At 37.7% G+C, this 23,280-nt stretch overlaps 1 protein-coding gene across 2 annotated transcripts in view; it reads right to left on the bottom strand.

Annotated features, from left to right (window-relative positions):
* ER (enhancer of rudimentary protein) overlaps positions 1–23,280 on the bottom strand; it is a 191,772-nt gene that overhangs the window by 79,255 nt on the left and 89,237 nt on the right. For both annotated transcript variants that reach the window (XM_089374148.1, XM_089374145.1), the window contains one exon: positions 15,981–16,074. In XM_089374148.1, the coding sequence (XP_089230274.1) occupies positions 15,981–16,050 (70 nt within the window). In that variant the 5' untranslated portion in view covers positions 16,051–16,074. The remainder of the gene's footprint in view (positions 1–15,980; positions 16,075–23,280) is intronic.

The following is a 23,280-nucleotide window of genomic DNA, read 5'->3' as shown; positions in this document are numbered from 1 at the left end:
CCAAATAATGTATCCACGTTGGCCCAATCAACACAGGACAATAAAACATTCAATGTTGCTAGCAAGGAAATCAACGCAGGTGTTAAAGATTCAGTTAAGCATTTTTGTTGAGCTATTTGTGGAGATTGGTCTCCACCAACACTCCACTTGACTCCACACTTGTACGCAGTCTACACACACAACTAATTGACAGCCTTCACGCAGAGGTACACAGCAGTCAATACGTAATTTTGCGAAGCAGCTCTTGGCACGATTTGCAGAGGTGTCAATTCACAGTTTCCTATTGAATATTCATTGGGAGTGTGTCTCCCCTATCACCTGCTATCATCTACACTTGGCAACCACCACAAAATTTGCACATGGAAAGGAGATACATTGATCCTCAAGTGAAGTACGTACCAGCCAGTAAGAAATTCACATCAAGAGTTTTTGGATAATTAAACACCACCTACAACAACCTTACAACAGTCATCTTGCCACTTGGAGAGTTTGATGTCATTGAGATTGACAATTATTTGCCACTTGTTTGATGGATTGGTCATTTGGATTTGCTCCCTCAACTCTATATATTGTACTATATGCTCCTCATTTCACCATTCTAAGACTAGCTATTGTGCTTGGGGAAACTCTACACAATTTTGTACTTACTTCTTTTCTATGCAAATAAAGTGAAAGACTTAAGGGGTTGAATTTGGTATGGTGATCTCCTTCCATGGATATGAGGTAAAATTGCTCTAATTGTTTGTGCTTAATACTTCTACATTGGTTTTAAATCCTGTTAGCATCATATGCCATTCATTGGATTGATTTAAGTAAGCTTTCTTGCATCAAATTTTTGGATTAAAGAAACACTCTAGATTTAGGAGCACTAGTGGGTTATTGGTTAAACCCCTAGTCTTTTTCTTCAATGTGCAATTTAATCCCTTGTGAATGCTAACGCTATTTTCAAGTGTGTAGAAATCTAATGTTGTTTGTGTTGGAAAATTTAACTAGTTTCAATCTTCATAATTGCCTTTGTACTTATGACATTGTATATAATTATAAAAAAAAGATAGAGAATCCAAGATAGGAAGTCGACCGACACTCTTTAAGGATTGGATAGGATATCCAAGACAAGAGTGGTCGAAGAGGACAAATATTCTTTGAGGATTGGGAATCCAAGATAAGAATAGTCCTAGAAGTACATTCCTAGTGAACATCCGAATGGGGTATGTGCCTTAAGAGGCAGTGTGGTGTCTCACGTAAAGCCTCCTAGCATTGTTCTTTGATCCAGATAGAGCTTGTTAGTTAAGGCCTTGTTATGTTGACAATGCTAGTTATGATGTTGACGCTTAAAGATGGCTTATCAATCTGACTCTTCTTATGAGAATATTTCAGTTTGAAAGAATCCTTGTACTGGTTATGTAATTATGAATACCTCCCTAGTTAAGGAGGAGTATTGGAAAATGTAACTACTTCCAGTCATCATAATTACCTTTGTACTTATGACATTGTTTATATTTGTAAAAAGAAAATCTGACTCTTCTTATGAGAATATTTCAGTTTGAAAGAATCCTTGTACTGGTTATGTAATTATGAATACCTCCCTAGTTAAGAGGGAGTATTGGAAAATTTAACTACTTCCAGTCATCATAATTACCTTTGTACTTATGACATTGTTTATATTTGTAAAAAGAAGAAAAAGAATTATTATTTTAAGCATTGGTTTCATGCTCAAATTGATTTGTCTTGTAGGTCAAGCATGTTCTTCATGCTTCTAGGGTTTGTCAAGTCAAAAGAGTATTTGTCATAGGTCTTGAAGTCAAGTCCCATTTGGACTTGAACAGAAAAAACTATTTTGAGTCAAAACGTCATTTTTATCCCTACAAGACCGAGTTGGCCATGCCTCTTCAAGTCAACCAGTTTGGGCTAATTCAACCTCCTCATATGTGTATATATAAGACCAGCGCGACCTCATTTGGCACACACAAGCAAGCAAGTTCAATCTGTTGAAAAGGAGGAAAATCAATGAAAAGGACAAGGAAGTCAAATTCAAGGAAAGAGAAAGCAAGGTCAAAGGAGAAGCAAATCTTCCCTAAAAACTTCCACACGTGCGAAAATTTTAGAATTGCAAAGGGCAGAAATTGTTGTCCTAGTTGCAGGTCCGAAATTCTCTTGCAGGGAGGCCAAAACCCCTGTTGCAAGGGCCGAAGTCTGAATTTTGACCAGCTTTGGAAGAGTTTGTCTACAATTGACTTGAGGAGACTTTGACTTGTTGGATAAGCTTGGAAGGAGGGCTGACTTGGGGCTTGTGAGTGGACTCGGTTTTGATATTTGGGTCTTGGATTTCTCATTTGATTTGATTCTATAAGAAAAGAAGAGATTCTTTTTGGGTTTTCCCCTTAAAGGGGATTTTCCCTGGCTTGGAGCCTATATTTTGTGTCCATTGTCTTTCCTGATCTTCATGATTTATAGTCTTGATAATTGTTTGATGAAAAGAATCTAATAAAAAACAATAAGAAGCTAACTAAAGTTAACAAGCAATTATAAAGGATTGGGGAATTGTTTTAATAGCTGCCCTACTTGATTCTCCAACAATTTGAACGACTTTGAGCATGGGGTAAGTCTTCAGTTGGACAAACCCACTCTCAAAAAGGTGGAAGGACCCATACCAGGCAACTTCCAAAGGGCTCATTCAATGATTGAGAAGGGAGTTTCCTTACCTTAGTTTCGCTAGAAACATCATTCTAAATTCCACTTCATCAAATCTTATGTGCTTTTCTTGACTATCTAGTTTTGGGAGCTTGCAGAAAGGCTTAGCCTTTCCTCGCTTGCGTGAGAGAGGAAATCCCTTCTCTTGTTGCATGCAATTGTTTTATAGTGTACATTACTTGTGATAAATTGTGATGTGATTTTCTTTGGTTTTTCCTCACGTCTTGTGTAGATTTGAAGGAGTGAAAGGGTTGTTCTAAATTCACTTGAAGGAGTTTTGTAGGTAAAGATTGGATCTCACTAAAACTCTCTCATCTATCAAGCACTTTCTTCACAACCTTTCTTCTTTCATTACCTCTTGCACAAGAGTTCCTCTTGGAGACTAAGAAATTGAACCATAAAGTTTGTACCTTCTTGAGGAAAGCGAGTCCTCTCAATGAAAACTCATTGTACTATGGTCATAATAAGCATTTGTACTTTCTTTTCTTGTTTTATTGATATTCCTTGAGGAAGATTATTTTCTTGCTGAAGTTATTCGTAATTCTCCTCAAGGCCTAAGTCCTTTTTATCTACTAGAGGACTTCACTTTTAATAATAATGTTTCTTTGAGGGAGTTTGAGGATCATCCTCTTGGAATCCCACCACTCTCTCTTTGGGGTGAGGATTCTTTGCATGGCTTGGATTTGAGTTTTATTTTCTTTCTTTCAAAGTAGATCTAACTTTCTAGTTTCTAGCACTTCCATTATTTTATGTTCATATCACTTCATTTCAAATCATTCACATGCCTTGATCTCATGCTAATGCTCATGTTGAGTTTCATTTGATATCTTACTTTGCTCACACAATTTTCCATGCTAATAGCTATTTTAGTTTCATCTTGCTCATAGTAATAATCTAATTACAATTTTCATTTCATTGTCCTTACATGATTTAGAATAATTTCAACTACATTGCAAGTCCAAGCTTATTAGTTTCATTTTTACTTGCAACTTGTCTCATTTGGAGTTTTTATTGGGAGTAGTCTTTACATATTGAGCATATTGCAAGTTTATATAATTTTCATTTCCTTCAACTTTTGCTAATTTCTATTTGCTTACTCACACACATGCTTGATTTAAATCAGCTCATTGCAATTCCATTCACAAACTCACTTTGAACAACTTTTCAGTTTTGGGGCAATTTATAACCAACAAGTGGTTTTGCATTTTGTCATTTAAATTGGAGCATTCTTTAGCAATTGCAATTCATCACTTTGCTTCTTCTAAAATTAACCTCCAAGCATAAGCTTGGTTGATGGACTCTTAGAAAAATATTCCTTAAATTTCATTCAATTTCCCAAGATTTGAGTTTGGAACTTTGGATGAAAGGTAAAAATGCATGACCTCACAGTTCTCTTGTGTGGCTTAGTGCCCTTGTAGGAACGAATGCATGTGGTTTGTATTGAAGAAATAGGGGGTATTGTTAATGAGGTCTTAGCCTCCTCATCCCAGCCTTCTTGCAACCACCTCTAGTCCTTACCAAGTTGAAGGAGTTGAGAGGAAGAATTACCCTAGAATAGGCACTTAACTAAAATCAACCAAGAGCACTATAGCACACAAACACTTTACAATTTTGGATGGTTTATCTTGCATGCATTTGAAGTTGGAATCTCATTAAATATTTCATGATATAGCCCTTCTCAAACACATGCAATAGACTTTGAAAGCACTTACATCTCATTAGAAAATACTTTAGATTCACCCTTGTACTTTGTTTATGCTCATTTGGATCAAGTTTAAGGTTTTATATCATTGTTGTGCTTGAGCATATTTCCTCTTTTCAAGTACAAGCAACATTTATTTGCAAACTTTCAATTCTATTTAAGTTGCTTTCCTTTCAAAATTGTATCATCACATTGTAGTTTTGGTTTGATTCACTAACGTTTGTTTTGCAGCTTTCATTTCATTTGATCTTGTTGTATCTTGAAGACATTTCCATTATTGCAAGTACCCTATTTATTTGAGCATATATTTCATTCCTTGCAAGATTATATTTGGGACTGGTCTACTTACAATTGTCTTGCAGGATATATTGTTGAGTCATTTTCATATATCTACTTTTGATGTTGATTACATGCTCATGATCATTTGTACCTGCTAGATTCTCTATTGCTTCAAGTTATATTTCAAGTTGTTGAATAGTTGATGCTCTAATTAACTTAATAATTATCTACTAGGACTTGTTATTTTTAGCAAGTGTTCTTTAGAAACCTTCCTTAGGGTCCACCCCCCTTGGCTTTAGCTAGAAGAGAGCTTGGACGGAGAGAGTTGGAATTAGGTGACAGCCCCTTCTCTGAGTTTTGCCACCAAGGCCACACCTAGTGAGGTTGAGGACTTTTCTCACATTAACATATGCGTGTAAGCAAGGCGGCAACAGGGCCAAGTGCAACTCCGAGGCAACTTGGACATAATAGATACCCACAATTCATGGCTTCTTAGTCAAAGAACTCTGATTGGAATATTGTATAATCTGGCTACAGTGCTTGTAAACTCTCCCCAATTGGGGAAGGCCAAACATGCTGCGTCATTAAATTCAGAAACTAGTCAAATAAAAGGGTTATGAAATTACTAAAAAAGACTACTTCAGCTGAAAAGGATGGCATGAAATGAAGAAACACGGTAAATTCTTTCATCCGGACATGATAAATCAAACAATTAAGAAATCTCTTCTAAGTAGCTCTCAAAGTCTTCATTTCTCAAGTTTCTTGGAATCCTTCTAAAACTCTCTATATTAAATTATTGAGTTTGCAAAGGAAGAAAATGAACAAAAAGTAAGGGTTTAGAAGTTGATGTCATTGAGAGAAAATAACTTCTTTAATCTGATAGAACTGTTCAATAAGCCTGTAAACTGAGATTTTCCAATGAAACAGAGCTTCACAGACACAAAACCAAAATTGTAGAATAATAAGCTACAGCATAACTGAAGAAATAATGTCCAAACACTGAAAGCAGATTAGTTTGAGACAAAACACTTCAGATGAAGTCATGGAAAGCAAAGGCAAACATTACCATGAATTGACGCAGTTATGATAGGTAACAAGGCTCATAAGATCACCATAAAAAATTATCTTGAAGACTAAACTTGAGATCTTTAGTGAAGGATAGATATTATTTATAACTTAAAGCTAGAGAACTCAGTAGAACTAAACATGGGAGATATTTCCTTTTAAATTTATTTACACTCCACAGTACAATTTTCAGTGTTCTACTGCACCGTATTGGCAGATATGCTCATATGCTAGCATCTACAACAAGTTTTGGCATCTTCAAATGTTTTATTCATTTGTTAACAAGCATGTCATCACTCCCAAAACTGCATAGAACAACAAGAGTTGCAATGCTTCGTCTTCTGAAAGAATGAATAAACAACTAAGCTTTAAGTCCATCACTCCTATAGCAACTCGCAACAACATTCTAATGATATGGTAATTTAATAAATAATTCCTAATGTTAAACTAATGAGGAGAATGTGAGAGAATAAATTAGAGATGTATTATTTAATGTGTCTAAAATTACCTAAGATGGTGTTATATAAACATTTAGGAGTTTCCATTACTCTCGTTAGGAAACTATCACCTAATTAATAATTACGTATGTAATTTTATTATATTCTTAATGAAATCATCATTACAATATTTAACATACATAATTTTATTATTTATAATTTTATTATATGGTTAATGAAATCATCATTACGATATCTAACACCCCCTCTTAAAGATGATTTCATTTTCCATAACCCCTAATATTTCTCAAAAAAATCTAACTTTTCCTTATTGAGTACCTTGGTGAAGATATTTGCTACTTGATCTTGGGACCTGCAATAAATCAGCTCTATTTCTTTGTTCAATGCTTGTTTTATGATATAACGATGTTGAATTTCAACATGCTTTGTTTTCAAATGATAAATCGGATTCTTCATCATCTTGATTGTGCTTTGATTGTCACAGTGTAAAATTGTAGGTTGCATTTGTGGAAGCTTTAAGTCACTTAAAATCCTTCGTAACCATACTACTTCACAAGTTGCTCCAACAGTTGTTTGTATTATGCTTCTGTTGTTGAAAGTGCTACTAAAGGTTGCTTTTTACTTGCCCATGAAATTACTCCACTACTAAGGGAAAAAGCATAACCTGTTATAGATTTCCTGTCATCTATATCACCTGCCCAATCTGCATCTGAAAAACCTTTCAACATGAAGTTATCATTCTTTTCCAATACAATACCAAACTGTAAAGTACTTTTGATGTATCAAAATACTCTTTTTGCTGCATTCCAATGTGCTTTCCTGGGACAATCTAAAAATCTCGATAGAATTCCAACTGCAAAAGTTATGTCTGGTCCGATTGTTGTAAGATAAATTAATCCTCCAACTGGTTGACAAAAGCAATTCATTCACTAGTACAGATCTATCATCTTTCAAAAGTTCCAAATTTACTTCCATTGGAATTTTGCTTGGATTACAATCTTGCATTCTAAAATTTTCCAACCATTCTGAAGCATACTTTGTCTGTAAGATAAAAATCATGTGTGGGCTGTTGCCACACTTCAATAATCAAGCAATAATGTAACAATCCCAAGTTAGTCATATCCATAGTTTTAAAAACCGGAACTGAGTTTTGAACTGGCCACATATCTAACTGGATTTTGAACCAACCACCTATCTAACCGAGTTTTGAACCGGAACCAAATCAACCTGGATTAAACCGTGTTAAATGAACTGACTTTCAAAAAATGCATAAAATAATTTACTTGCCCTTTTCAGGACAGATTTCACAATTTTGAGAATCATGGTTAAAGAAAATGTAATTGCCTAATATCTTTCAATTCCTGTTAGGCCCAGGTTTCATCTTGTTGAGAAATCTAGGGGCAGCAAATGTAGGTGATTTCTCTTCTTTGATTATTGTTTGTGATATATTTTTTAATTTATTAGCTTTCTTCTTTCATGTGATTATTATTAGTATTCTCTTCATCAAACAGCAACCAAACCATAAAGAACAATAAGACAAAGGACACTAGATGTAGGCTATCCGCCAGGGCCAAAACCTCTCCTGTTGAGAGAAAAACACACAAGAATTCTTCTCTTCTTATTGAACTTCAATTGACGAATTCCAAGACCTATGACCCTTGACTAAGACCCTCCAAGACCAAGTCAAATCTTGTTTCCGGTAACTTCTTCTACAATTTCAACCTTCCCAGAAGATTCTTCTGGACCTTCGTCCTACCCAGCAAATACTTTTGCAACTTCGACCTACCCAATAAATTCTTCTACAACTTCGACTTGCCCAGCAAATTCCTGTATGGAAACCCTAGCCTCTGCAAGTGTGGAGAAATAATGGTCGATTCTTCCTCCTTTCTTCTTCGCTTGGGTTGATTCTCTCCAAGATAAATCGGCTTGCAAAATGTTCTTCTTGATGGCCTAACTCGACTTCTTCAACTCGTCTTTTACTACTACAACAAGAGCCCTAATTCCTCCACACATGTCGAGTGATAGCCCAAAAATAATCCTAGAAACTCAATTTTCTTCTCTCCTTCTTGTCCTCCTCTTCTTCACACTTTTCCTCTTCCTTGATCGAACTTGTGTTAGTGAAGTGAGTCCTCTAAGTGAGGTCGAAGTCTCCATTATATAGGCTTCTTTTCCATGATTGTAGGTCGACTTGTAACCGTCTCTAGGTCGACTTGTTGCTTGCATCATGACGAGGTCTTGGAGGATCTTTTGACTCAAATAAATTTTCTTTAATATATGTAACATGCCCAAATGGGTCTTCAATACATGACAATAACTGAATTGACTTTATGGCAAACCTAGAAGCACTCAATGGGTGCTTGACCTAAAAATAAATTTTCCTTGAGCATGAAACCCATGCCTCAATAACAACAATAATAAATTTATTTTTCTCTTCACAATAAAATCATGATTACATATGTCATTATGAAGACTGAACCTAGTTACAACTTTCAACACTCCCTCTTAACTAGGGAGGTATTCATAATCCATACAAAGTACTTGGACATTCTCAATCTGAATAATTCTCATAAGAAGAGTCGGATTGGTAGCCCATCTGTTTAGCATCATACCAACCAACATTGTCACATAGCAAGGCCTTGACTAACAGCTCTATCTCTCCACAAGATCAAAGCACAAAGCTAGCGAGACCAATGACTGATAGACACCATCATATTGTCTCTCAAGGCACATACTCCACCCAGGTGTTCACATGGTATGTCCTTCCAAGACTATTCTTATCTTGGATTCCCAATCGTCAAAGAATATCGGTCCTCTACGACTACTCTTATCTTGGATGCCCTACCTCATCCTTAAAGAGTATCGATGCCAAATGCTTACCCAATCCTCCATTCTATATGAAGACAAGAATGATGTGTCTGTCTTTTCCTCTTAACCAGGGAAGATATTCCCATTCCTATAAAAGGAATGTACCCAAGCTCTCTCTTAACCAAGGACTTGCTTCCAAGCTCCCTCTTAACTGGGGACTTGCTTCCAAGCTCCCTCTTAACTAGATACTTGTTTCCAACAACAGCTTTTTTCCTTTGGTGGAGATCATGGGACCTTTAGTTGCTTGTAGAGCTCCTCTTTTCGATGTCATGGATTTCTTCTTCATCATTATGGAGCCTTCATCTTTTCTTTGAAGGACATCGGCCATCCACCACTTTCCTTCACAAACCATGTTAGTGATGTCATCCTTTTATTCATCGGAAAGTGATCTACTAATCGACATCTGGCTTTCCTTCATACAACTCCCTTTTCCACATCATGTTTCCTTCAGAATCTTCCATTCCACCACATGAGTTACTAGTTGTAGGTGACATCCAAAACTTTCTTTTGGTAGCCCTGTATCAGCCCATCCGATGTTGTTTAGAAATAAAAATAAAAATGAACATCAAATCAAAATTACCTTTTGTGATGACCTTTCATCATGACATCTGCTTCTTGCAATATCAACATCTTGCACGTTCATAAACACATCTCCAAGTCTTTTAATGTCAAGGGTCTCCTTTCTCTACAGACCTTATCAGGGTGTTCATATCTTTTCTATGGAGATGTTATAGCCAAATCTTCTAGTCATCGGATGTTGACTTTGTGACCATAGTTGCATCTTTCACGATCTCTTCTTTCTTTCCTCACATATTGCTCCCCAGGAACTTCCATCCATAGTTCCTTCGTCTTTGTCAACCACCTCATATTCCATACGAGGACATATTATGTTGATTTCATCTTATCAATATGTGAACCATGCCTTCATGCATCTTTCAAGGGAAGAGATCCCTCTTCTTCGATCATGCTTATGATGTAGAGCATTTACCCATGCAACCATATGATGACATGGCTTAATCAAATACATGCATACATAACTCTTTCCTTCTTTTGATCATCTCGGCTTCCTTTAGCAGCTTCCTTTCCTTGCTTGAAATTTCTTCAACCATGTTGCATTCTTTTTTCATCATACCATCATCCTTCATGAATCCCATACAAGATGGAATTCTTAGCGAGACACTTGCTTTACCTAAGAGAGATGAACCTTCTAATGGAGATTCCAACGGTGGATCTTGATTATCCTCATCTTGCAGATGCTCCTTCCTAATGATGATGTATGATGAATTCTTTCTAGAAGACTTTCCATAACTACTACTTATGTTTTTCAATGAGGTTACCAAGAGCTTCTTCCTTTCTGTGATGACTGCTACTTTCATGTAGGTTCCTACTTTAGCTATCTTTCAAGCTTCAATAAAGATGTCATGAGCTCTTGCTTTAATCGTATGCTATTATGATGTCATCCCTAAAATGATGCATCCTATCAAGCTTATAATGCTTTCCACCATGATAGTTATCTTTCACGGACAAAAAAAAACACAGTGAAGGAGATTGTCTCAGTCAAAATACTAAAATAGATATCTTTCACTTCCTCCTACTTTGATTTCTTCTTTTCAGCTTGTTCCACTTCTTCGATGACATGGGCTTCATCTCTTCCTCTTTTGATGTTGTATTTCTTGTAGGACAATCTCTCTTGTGGTGCCCATATTCTAGATAGCCATAGCATTGGATCTTTGACATATTCTTCTTCATTTTTGGAGGACCAAACTTCCCAAACTTTCATTTTCTCTTAGCCATTACAGCAAATGCTTGAACTTGCATGTTTGATCCTACATTGTTTTTGCCTTCAACCTAGTTTCTTCAATTTTACACAATGACCAAAGTTCACTGCATGAGGTAGCTTCCTTCTTTCCGTAGATGCTTGATGTAAAGTTGCCCCATTCCTTTGGTAGTACAATGACTACTATGGTGGTCATTTCTTTATCGGACATTATTTTTCCCAACTCCTGCAGTTGGCCTTGAATTTCTGACACCCTCATAAAGTATGAGGTTATTCCTTCTTCCTTTGATATCTTCATCTTATAGAGTTCTTGTCTTAATGATATCACTTCTCCTGCAGTACTTATGGACAAGAATTCTACTAGCTTCTCGTATATTTCTTTTGATGTTTCCAGCTTTGATACATATGGTATGAGGGGATCTTTGATGGATTCTATAAGGATCTTTTGACCCTTACTTCACCTTTCATGTATCTCGCTACAGCTTGAACTTCTTCCTTTGGAGATTTAGTGGTTGAACCCTTAACATGATCAATGACTTTGTTAGGATCAAATTTGTCCTCTTCTTCCATGCAAGAAAGTTTGATGACCCAACCAATTTGTTGCTTTCCTTGAAAAATGAAGTCATTTTGATAGCAGATTCAGTCATAAATATAAAGATACTTACTTGTCAAGTGAAGATGCTCCTTGATGACAATATCTTCAACTTGATGTTTTTCTTGATTTTCATGGTGATGTAGATTATAGAAGGATGTCTTCTTGATGAAGATGTCTTCCTTCAAAAGTGATCACTTCTCCTGCAGTACTTACGGAGAACAATTCTACTAGCTTCTCGTATATTTCTTTTGATGTTTCCAGCTTTGATACATATGGTATGAGGGGATCTTTGATGGATTCTATAAGGATCTTTTGAGCCCTTACTTCACCTTTCATGTATCTTGCTACAGCTTGAACTTCTTCCTTTGGAGATTTAGTGGTTGAACCCTTAACATGATCAATGACTTTGTTAGGATCAAATTTGTCCTCTTCTTCCATGCAAGAAAGTTTGATGACCCAACCAATTTGTTGCTTTCCTTGCAAAATGAAGTCATTTTAATAGCAGATTCAATCATAAATATAAAGACACTTACTTGTCAAGTGAAGATGCTCCTTGATGACAATATCTTCAACTTGATGTTTTTCTTGATTTTCATGGTGATGTAGATTATAGAAGATGTCTTCTTGATGAAGATGTCTTCCTTCAAAAGTGATCCCTCAAGATGAGGAAGATCATCTTGATTCCTTGATGATGATGACGACGCCTCTTCTTGTTTCCCTTGGATGTGTAGACTTCAAGATGCTTCAATTTGTAGTTCTACTTTCTTTGAGTAGAGGTAGGGTCTTTGAGGTCTTCTTCTCCTCGAGGTGATAATTGTGAGAGGTTCCCAAGAATGATTCAAGTGTAGAATCCTTCTTTGAATGAACTAGGATTTTGAGGTCTTCTTTAGTAACTTCCTTCAAGATGATGATGTAATTCTTGTCCTTGTGGTGCCTTTGAGATGAGTGGTCCTTCTTGATGATTGATGCTCTTGATGATCTTCTAGTGCTTCAGCCCTTGAGTGTCCTTCTATACGCTGCCTTTCCTTGTCTTTTTACCTTAGCTCTGATACCAAGTGGAGAAATCTAGGGGCAACAAATGTAGGTGATTTCTCTTCTTTGATAGTTGTTTGTGATATATTTTTACTTTTATTAGCTTTCTTCTTTCATGTGATTATTATTAGTATTCTCTTCATCATATAGCTACCAAACCATAAAGAACAATAAGACAAAGGACACAAGATGTAGGTTTTTAGGCAGGGCCAAAACCTCTCCTATCGAGAAGAAAACCCACAAGAATTCTTCTCTTCTTCTAGAACTTCAATTGACAAATTCCAAGACCTATGACCCTTGACTAAGACCCTTCAAGACCAAGTCAAACCTTGTTTCCGGCAACTTCTTCTGCAATTTCAAACTTCCCAGAAGATTCTTTTGGATCTTCGACCTGCCCAGCTAATACTTTTGCAACTTCGACCTACCTAGTAAATTCTTTTGCAACTTCAACCTACCTAGTAGATTCTTCTACAACTTCGACCTACCCAACAAATTCTTCTACGAAAACCCTAGACTTTGCACGTGTGGAGAAATAATGGTCAATTCTTCCTCCTTTCTTCTTCACCTGGGTTGATTCTCTCTCCTAGAGAACTCGTCTTTCAAAATGCTCTTCTTGAGGGCCTAACTCAGCTTTTACTGCTGCAATAGGAGCCCTAATTCATTCGCACATGTGAAGAGTGATAGCCCAAAAATAATCCCAGAAACTCAATTTTCTTCTCTCCTTCTTGTCCTCCTCTTCCTCGCACTTTTCCTCTTCCTTGATCAAACTTGTGTGAGTGAACTGAGTCCTCCAAGTGAGGTCGAAGTCTCCATTATATAGGCTTCTTGTCCATGATTGTAGATTGACTTGTAATTGTCTCTAGGCCGACTTGTTGTTTGCATCATGACGAGGTTTTGGAGGGTCTTTTGACTCTATTTTGACTCAAATAAATTTTCTTTACAATATGTAACATGCCCAAATGGGTCTTCAATACTTGACAATAACTCAATTGACTTTATGACAAACGTAGAAGCACTCAATGGGTGCTCGACCTAAAAATAAATTTCCCTTGAGCATGAAACCCATGCCTCAAGAACAACAATAGTAAATTTATTTTTCTCTTCACAATAAAATCAAGATTACATAAGTCATTATGAAGACCGAACCTAGTTACATATTTCAACACCTCTTTTATGTGCAAAGATACAAACAGAAGACTGACCATATCTGATTGAGTCTTTGGGTATCCATAAAGATTGCATCTCAAAAATCTTGTTAGGGAAACCCCCCTTTCAGTGATTAGGGTCACCCTGAAGAGAGGGAGGACAAGCTGAGGTGACAGTACTTTGTCCTCCGAGTTGCCTTTGATTTGTCTTGAAATGACCATGCATGTCCAGCAAGACAAATTGAGTAGTAATAAGAACAATTGGCATTAGTCTATTACAAACATGTTTATCCTGAACCTAAGTCACATGACACGAAGACACGAGACACGGAGGACACATAAATACGAGTATTCAATACGAAACACAGCGACCTGGAAATAGGACACGGGGACATGTTTTATATATATTTAATAAATAAATAAATATATATATATATATATATATATATATATATATATAGTTTTTTTTATCCATATTAAATTGCAGGTTGCAACTTATCTAATCAAATTAAAATATAATTACTTCTCAAAGTTCATAGTTCACTTTAAAAAAATAAATAGAATCAAAATTTACTAATTAGAAATTAGAATGTGATATGCTTGGTCTTGATTATTGAATATTCAATGTTCATTGTTCATGTACAACTTACAAGCACATAAGAAAATAACTAAAGTCTAATCCTATTGATTTCCTCTGCCCCTCTTGCGAGAAAATGCCACAGCTTTCCCTTTCCCTCTAGATGTAGATGCTGGTGCTGGTGGAGTTGGCAGTGGAGTTTGCTATGCTCTAGAAGCTGAAGAACTAGAAGTAGGAGCTATAGGAGCTAGACCACGTCCTCTACTGGTGGCAAGGGTAGCCTGGGCAGGTGGTGTCACCTGGAAACATTACAATCTCCCAATCCTGAAATCCTAAAAAACTGATAAGTTTGCTGCATTTTGAATGAAATCTAAAATTCTACTTTCTCCATATGAAATCCAATGAGGCCGGAACCACTCTCAAACACCCTGAGTCATTTCATGGTAATGTTAAAAATTTAAGTAAAAGGATGAAAATGAAGATTAACATTACCATGAATAACATATCAATACTAGGGCCTAGACTTGATCATTAAGCTGCCCCACTCAAAAATTATTTGTTTCTTTCAAAAAAAATTGCAGCTTATGCAGACAACGTTTTCTATCAACAGAATATGCGTTTTCCAGATGCAGGACACGACGAAAACCGGCGAATACGTTTTACATTTTACAGGACACGATGAAAAACGTTTTCGACACGTTTTAGGGCCGTTTTCGTGTCCGACACGTAAAATACAGGACACGGGACCTTGGAGGACATGTCCTGTGACTTAGTCCTGAACATAATATGGTAGCAGATAAAAAGACAAAGGATGAAGTGCAAATGCAGTCAGGAATGTTAAAACTCATAAAGATAGCAAGGATGTTATGACTGAACATCCTCTTTGTTTCTTATGACCCTGTGTGATGAAGGCCACCATTTAATGGTTCCTGAAACTGATGATGAATGCTGAAGAACCACTGTTTTTCTGCAGTTTTAAACACCATGACACTTTTTTGATGAAAGAATCCAACTTCTTGTTTTCACAGGTGATGAAGATACTAAAGACTGCTCATAACTCTCTGGTTTTTCCAATTTAAAATATGTTTTTTTTGTAAACTGTGTAATAGATGGATAAATTGAAATGTTATTAAATAAGGGATATGGGGAAATGTTTGGACAGACCAAGGCATTGTCAATTATATGAGCCTCTCTGGTCATGTCCGGTGCTTTATGCAGGAAAATTGCTGAATGTAATATCAATTTCGGCACTAGACATATAATATTGCAATTTTTCGTGTGTGTGTGTGAGGGAGAGAAAGAGAGTGAGAGAGGAAAATTTGCACAAATATGCATATTTTCTGAAACTTATTTGGCATTCTCCATGATTTTTTGAATATATGCATTATAACATATAAAAGTATATATTATATTAAAAACACTCGCAGGTATTTTGGGAAATGGTGCTCCCACTCCTGCTTAGTTCCATGGTCTTACATCTTGGTTTAGACACAATACAGACCATGTTAAACTGTTTGCATAAACTGATAGCTATGTTGCATGAGTTTCCAAAACAGGGGGAAAGGGGATTGGGGGATATATATAGATATATTTACAGACACACTAAAACTAATATAAACTACCTAGGAATTTTAAAATTTAATTTAAGAATGGTAGATACATAATACATGGAGATACAATTCATGATCAATTATTAATTAATTTATTTATTTAACGTGTAATCTTGTCGAAATAGAAATATGTTTTGCAATCACATCAAACTACATGAATAAAGCTGTAATAGTTTCACCATACCATCCATAGCTTGACTGACTGAATCAAAATCCATGAATGTCCGAGTTGAACGATTTTGAGCTGTTTGCATCAGAATAATGGTATGCCTGTTAGCCTGCAAAAGAGCCAACAGAGTGACATTCTTCATACTTGTTTAATTCATACATTCAGTGAATCTCAGTGCAATTCAGGTAAGCTTTCCTCACAATTTGGTTTAGTTTTTGCTGCAAACTCAAAGCTTATAGGTTAGATGAAAATCTATTTGTTCAAATGCATAATCAATATCCACATTAAGGTATAATTGCCGAGCCTGAAACTGATATGTTTTCTATATTTGAAGTCAAATGCTCAGCTAACATTACCAGCTGACACAAAATATTGTACTACTCCCCAGAAGATGCAGTATAAGGCTCAATCCCTTCCTCAATCATACAGAAAACGAATGGAAATAGTATAGAAGAGGAAGAATCTTGATTCTTTGGGTAGTATGCCTGAAGCAATGGCAGCAGAGGCACTCTTGAAGTAAGGAAGCAGCCAGCCCAGGAAGAAAAGAAATTTTTGAGGCAAATTGGCATTTAAAACCAGCAGTGCTCATCACAAAGGATACTAGACGCATCACTCAACAGAAGCATGTTAAGAGAAAACAATGCACATCCACTCCTCCACTGAGAATTGGACTGCAAAGGTGGTAATAACTGGGAAGAAGTTGAAGAATTCACCCCTGCTACACACTTATATGCAAAGTTCTTTGATCAATCTTCATGGCCAGAGGCCTAGTTTCGCAGGCAAAATATTTTGTCAATTGGGAAGGAATTAGCATGATGTCCACAACTGCTGGATATTCTAATCCACATCTGCTGAAGATGCTCAAATCTGAAAAGTTAGAACAATTGTCAGAAAAGTTAAACTTAGTGGAAGATAAAATTAGTTTTGTTACTTGCTTTATCAGTGTAGTTTGATTATATTAGTCCCAAAATGATATGTGTTGTATACTTGTCGAAAATTTCAAGGAGAATATCCCAACAGCTCTGGAAGCAGTCATAAGTAAACTGGGAGCTTGGATAACAAAAGATAATCTGAAAGAAGTGCATTTGAGTCCAGGAGAAACACAAAGGGGCAAGTGTGGAGCAGCCAGAGCCAGCATAAGGCAGATCAAGCACAAACCAATTATGAAAACCTCGATAATGATCTATGCAACAGAACAGGGGACTGAGATGCAGAGAGGAATTAGAAGTTGGCAATCCAGAAAACTGATGCTTCCAGGACATTAATACACTACAACACAACTGATGCTTTCGGGACATTAACATGCTACATCACAAGATCGACATTTGAAGTTTTATTATGTACTGCAAGCAAGCAATTTACCATTACCAGAGTGAAAATTCTAGATGTCAAAGAACTGAAACTATATAATAAGTATTTCCAAAGCTACCGAGTTAGCCTAGTCATAAACTTTCCTTGCAGAAAGGTTTAACTCCTTTTCCTTTTCAGAGAGCACTTTTGTTACCAGTCAGGGGCATGTCCTTGTAACTTTGAGGGACAGAAAATACAATGTCAAGGGACAAACTATAATACAAATGCATAAAACCAATGAACAATATAGAAATGATCTTCAATGGACAAATCAGGCACAACATTGGTGGAGAATCTACCCAACATCACTACATGACCCACTTTGGTGATCAAGAGAATGAAGAACCAATGAGGTGGACAACAAACAGATCTTTGGTGAACAGATATTTTGATGTCTCTTGAGTTGGTTAGACATCTTTATGATATGGCATATGGAGAAAGATTTTATTACTGAGGTCTAACCAGTCTTGGCACATTCTCCTAGGGTGCACTTCATTGGAGAGTATTTTATTATTTGTGGGTGCTTGAAGTAGTTACATGGCACTTCTCTTAGGTGCTCTCTCATCTTTATTGCATGGCGATTTCAGCTACACTTGTCTGTTGATGTGAGTGGTAGCTTCGGAAGGTCTTCTACATAGGCTTGGTGTCTTAGCATGTGGAAGACAATATTTGCCTCTTCTAGGTGCTTGCTTGGTGAAGTGATTTATGTCTTCTTTCCTAACTCTTAACTTAAGAAAAGTACAATAATTAAAGTAAATTAACTATTGTGGACTATTGAGTAATTTTCCAAGGATAAATAATTTAATTATTTAAGTGACTTAAAAATATTCTCAACCATTGATCTCCAAGATGGTTCTAGAAGGGAGATTGGGGTTAGGAATTTGGACTCAATCAAGATTCTGAAGGAAGCCTAGCGAGGAGATGAAGGCACAAGAAAATCACAAGTGAAGTGAGCGATTTATCATGATGAGAAAGTGATTTTCTCTAAGTGCGAGTGGCTCAGTAGACCAATGCACAGTCAAGGAGAAGTGCGAGTAGGTTTGTGCAAATCCAAGAGGGCCGAGTAGGACGAGATTGCAGGGCCAAGTTACCAGAGGGAGAGTGAATTTATTATCTACAAGAGACCGAGTTGTTGGAGGGCCGAGTTTTCCCTAGTGCGCATCAGTGGCACGCAAGGAGGTCACAAGTCGAGTTGTTAGCAGAGTATTTGGGCCAAGTTTTCCAGGCCAATTTCATCCAAAGGGTAATTTCCTTGAGGTCGAGTCACCTTGGACTGAATTCATTCTGAGGGAGTCGTGTTACAAGTTTCACGGTTTCATATTTTTCCTTTTCTCTCTGTGGGTTGAAACTCCCAAATTTTATGGATAATTAAACGACAAAGAATTGTTGTGGATGATTTTATTTTGCAATGTGTAATTGATCTATCTAGTTTATTCCTACTACATATTTGATTCTAGAACTTAAAAATACCAATGATTTTATTTTTTTGGTGACTCAATACTTATTTGGGTAAATAAATAAATTGTTTGGGATAAAATTAAAATGTTACGAGAAAATAAATCTGGTTGGTATTAGAAATTTAACATGGTATTAGAGCAGTCTAGAAGACTTTGAGAGATAGATCTGAGATCATGAGGGTTTGCAGCAGCGAATTTCCTTTTTGTGGTAGCACAATTATTTCTTTAAATTTTGTCGTTGGGTTTTGTGGTTGTGGTTAATTTGTGGAGATGGCACCATTACGCAGTTTGAGATATGAAGACAAGTTGGACGAGGTACCAAATTTCAGTCCCTAGAAGGAGAAAATTACTATGATTTTGAAGATGAATGGTCTCTGGGATCTAGTAAGCAGAGACGTGCAAGTTCCCTCAAATCTAAATCTTGCAACAGAGCATAGACTCAAAGACATGAAAGTGAGTTGCATAATTTTGGATGGTGTGAGAGATCATATGATTCCTCACATATTAGGGAAGGACAGTGGAAGACGAATGTGGGTAGCTCTAACCGGTCTTTATTAGAGTACAAATGAGAACAAAAAATGGTGTTGCGAGAAAAAATAAATAGCATTAAAATGAACAGATCTGAGACCATGACATCTTATCTCACAAGGGTCCAGTAGGCTTGTGATGAGCTTGTAGCTATTGGGGAAATTGTGCCTGATTCGGAGCTTATCAAAGTTGCTCTGAAGAGGTGTGTAAAGCAGTGGTCCACTTTTGTGGATGGGATTCTTGCTCATCAACAGTGTCATGATTGGAACCGGTTCTGGGATGATTTCACCAAGAAGGAAATCTGGGAAAACTCATTAATAGAAGGGCAGTGAAAGGGTGGAGAAGAGAAAGATGAGCTTGCTCTTGCTGCACACACGAAAAAGGGCAAAGCAAAGGCCAAGCAAAACCAAGGTGGAGGAGGATCTTCACAGAACAAGAAGGAAAAGGACATCAGTAAAGTAAAATGCTTTGCTTGTCATAAGTTCGGGCATTTTGCCAGTCAGCGTCCAAACAAAAAGAAGGATAAGGGTAAGGCTACTACAGCAACTACTACGCAGATGGAAGAGATGGCAGAGAAGTTTGAGAACAACTTTGCCTTAGTATCTTGCCTTTCTAAAACTATCACGAGAGATGTCTGGTTCATGGACAGTGGAGCATCTCATCATATGACAAGATCTCGGGACTACTTCAACAACATGACCAGGGGGGCCAAAGATGTAAATGTGTAGCTTGGTGGCAAGGCCAAGCATGCAGACGAGGGCACTAGGAATATTGAGTTCCAGATGGACTCAAGTGGTATCACGGAGGTGAAAGAGGTATTATAATTTATATGTATCGAGGTTGGAGTAAAATCTCATTTCAGTTTCGGCCATGGAAGACAGAGGACTAGAGGTTAGCTTTACGGGAGGTGAAGTGGTTGTAGGGCCAGAGGGGACCAATCTCAGCAAAAAACGGGTGATTGGTAGAAGGCAGAGGGATCTCTATATGTTGATAGGACAGCCAATGAAGGCTCTCATTCATGAAAATGATAGCCAAAGCAAGATTTGGCATAGGAGGATGGGGCACTTACACTATAGAGCTCTTCCTATGGTGCAGAGGATGGTTACTGGGTTTCTAGAGATCCAAATGGAGAACGATGGAGTGTGTAAAGCGTGTGTGCTTGGCAAGCAGGCCAAAGCGGTGTATACTCATAGCAAGACCGGGTCGAAGGGCATGTTAGACTTGGTGAACTCAGATATATGTGGTCCTGTGTCTATGACATCAATCACAAGGTCTTTATACTTTGCGAAGTTCATAAAAGACTATTCCAAGAAGACTTGGATCTACTTCATGAAGACCAAAGATGAGGTCATCAATTGATTTCAGGAGTTCAAGGCTCTTGTGGAGAACTAGACAGGGATGGAGATTAAGGTGCTAAGGTCGGATAATGGGGGCAAGTATACCTCCAATGAGTTCGAGGATTTTTACAGGGAGGCAAGAATAAAGAAGGAGCTCATACTGCATTATGCCTTACAACCCTTAGTATAATGGGGTCGCCGAGAGGAAAAATAGGACCATCGTGAAGGCAATGAGGGCAATGATCTATGATCAGGAGTTCCCTATGTTTTTGTGGGCGGAGAACTGCATTATAGTTGTGTACATTCAGAACGGGGGTCCTCACAGGGTATTGAAGGACGCGACTCCTAAGGAACTATTTACAAGAGTGAAATCGAATGTGAGTCATTTGGGCATATTTGGTTGTCTAGTTTATGTTCATGTTCCGACAAAGAAGAGGACTAAGTTGGATCCCTTATCTGAGAGGGGCATGTTTGTTGGCTACAACAAGCTCTCAAAGGCCTATCAAGTCTACATTCTAGGACAAACGAAGGTGATCCTAAGTCGAAATGTCAGATTTGAAGAGGGCAGGACCCTTAGGAGATCTCATGGCAAGGAGTCAACAGCGGTAGAGGATGGGAGCGAAAGGCTCCTAAGGCTAAGCAAGGACTGGTAGCATCAACAAAGACACAACCAACAGCTTTGGAGGATGAACTAGAAATTACTTCGAGCTCTACGAAGAGGAAGCTGAGATGGGCCAAGCAGACATTGAGCGATCCTAAGGAGCATGTGTAGGCTCCTAGCAACACTTTCAGGAAAAGTAGACCAACAACCAAATATTCCAGTTATTTGGCACTAAAGAGCAACGTCAGCAAGTCTAAGCCTTCCACTTTTGAGGAGGCTATAGATGAGCAAGTCTGGAGAGATGCCATGATAGAGGAGTATAGCTCCATCAAGACCAATGATGTTTGGAACATTGTGTTGAGATCGAAAGGAAAGTTTGTGGTCACTTCTTGATGGATCTACTGTTAAAATTTCCCGAACCCAGCACCTGGTATTCAGTTGCTAGTGATTATTAACTGAATGAATACACTGCTAAGTTCCTAACCAAAATATAGCAAAAGAAAAATTACTCAATCTGAATCACATCACATACACAAAAAAAAAAAAATTGCCCAATCACCAGTTCTTCATTAATAAATTAACCATGGAACTTACTTGGGCTCCCATAGGATAATGGCCCAACTGGGAAAATACAATATTGATCACCAGCCTCACTGCACTCTCTCGAACCCAACACATGCTCACTAAGAAGCCTCCCTCGATCTTGTGCTAATGTTATGTGTCTTAGCACCTCACATTAGGCTCAATTTATAACTTTCCTAAGTTAAGATTTACAGTCAAAATTAGCTCATCAAGTTAACTAAAGGTAAGTGAAATTACTTTAGTTAACCATCCTATCTTTAGCTCTCTCTACATTAACTCGAGTACATGTCATAAATGTAGCTTGCCTTACATGCACATCACATCAACATGCGTGCAACTCACTTGCACATTCTGCATGTCGAATGCAAGCTCTTAACGAGGCAAAACAAGGTCCTTATAGTCAAGAGACAAGACTAGAAGTACCTTCTAAGCTACAAAGATCAAGATCTACAAGATCAAACACGTAGTTGATGGCAGTGTCGAGAAGTATAAAGGGAGGTTCATGGCGAGAGGGTTCTCTCAGAAGGAGGGAGTGGACTACAAGGCGACATTCGCACCCATCGCCAGATATGCATCTTTTAGAGCAATTATGTCCATTGCTTCAGAGATAGAGTGGAGCATACATCAGATGGATGTGAAGATTGCTTTCCTCAACGAGGTTCTTGAGGAGGAGGTGTATATTGAATAGCCTCAGGGATTTGAGGTATATGGGAGAGATTACCATGTATGCAAGATAACAAAGGCCCTTCATGGACGGAAGTAGGCTCTGTGCGCATGGTATGCCAAGATCGATGGATGTCTTCTTGGTTTTGGCTTCACCAAGAGTGAGGCAGATCCCAACTTGTATTATGTATTCGTTGAGGGTGAATTGCTCATCTTGGTATTATATGTGGACGATCTCTTCTTGACAAGATCGGAGAAGCTCATAGGGATGTGCAAGGAGGATCTTGCTTCAGAATTTGACATGAAGGACATCAACTTGATGCATTATTTTTTGGGATTGGAGGTGTGGCAACAACCAGGAGAGATTTTCCTTAGGCAGGGAAAGTATGCAGTGGAGATATTGAGGAGATTCAAGATGGAGGATTGTAGGCTTATGTCTACACCTATGATCACTAACCTAAAGAACCTGAGTGATTCTGAAGGTGAAATCGTGGATTCCACACCCTATAGGTAGCTGATAGGTTCCTTGATGTGTCTGGTCAACGTTAGGCCAAATACATGTTTTGTTGTGAACACACTTAGCCCATTCATGGTGGAGCCGAGAAAGTTTCATTGGGTGGTAGCAAAGCATGTGCTGAGATACCTGCGTGAGACAATAGACTTTGGATTGAGATATGTCAGAGCTAGAGGAGTAGGGTTGCAGGGATACACAAATTCTGATTGCGCAGGGAGTGTGGTGGACAAAAAGTCCACATCTTGATGTTGCTTTAGCTCGGGATCAACCTCGATCTCATAGT

Source organism: Pinus tabuliformis, chromosome 8, assembly GCF_031772625.1.
Source record: "Pinus tabuliformis cultivar Carrire ecotype Pingquan chromosome 8, CPIR1, whole genome shotgun sequence".
NCBI classification, from domain to species: Eukaryota; Viridiplantae; Streptophyta; class Pinopsida; order Pinales; family Pinaceae; genus Pinus; species Pinus tabuliformis.
The sequence above is the reverse complement of the archived record's forward strand: the minus strand, read 5'-3'. Positions and strand labels throughout refer to the sequence as shown.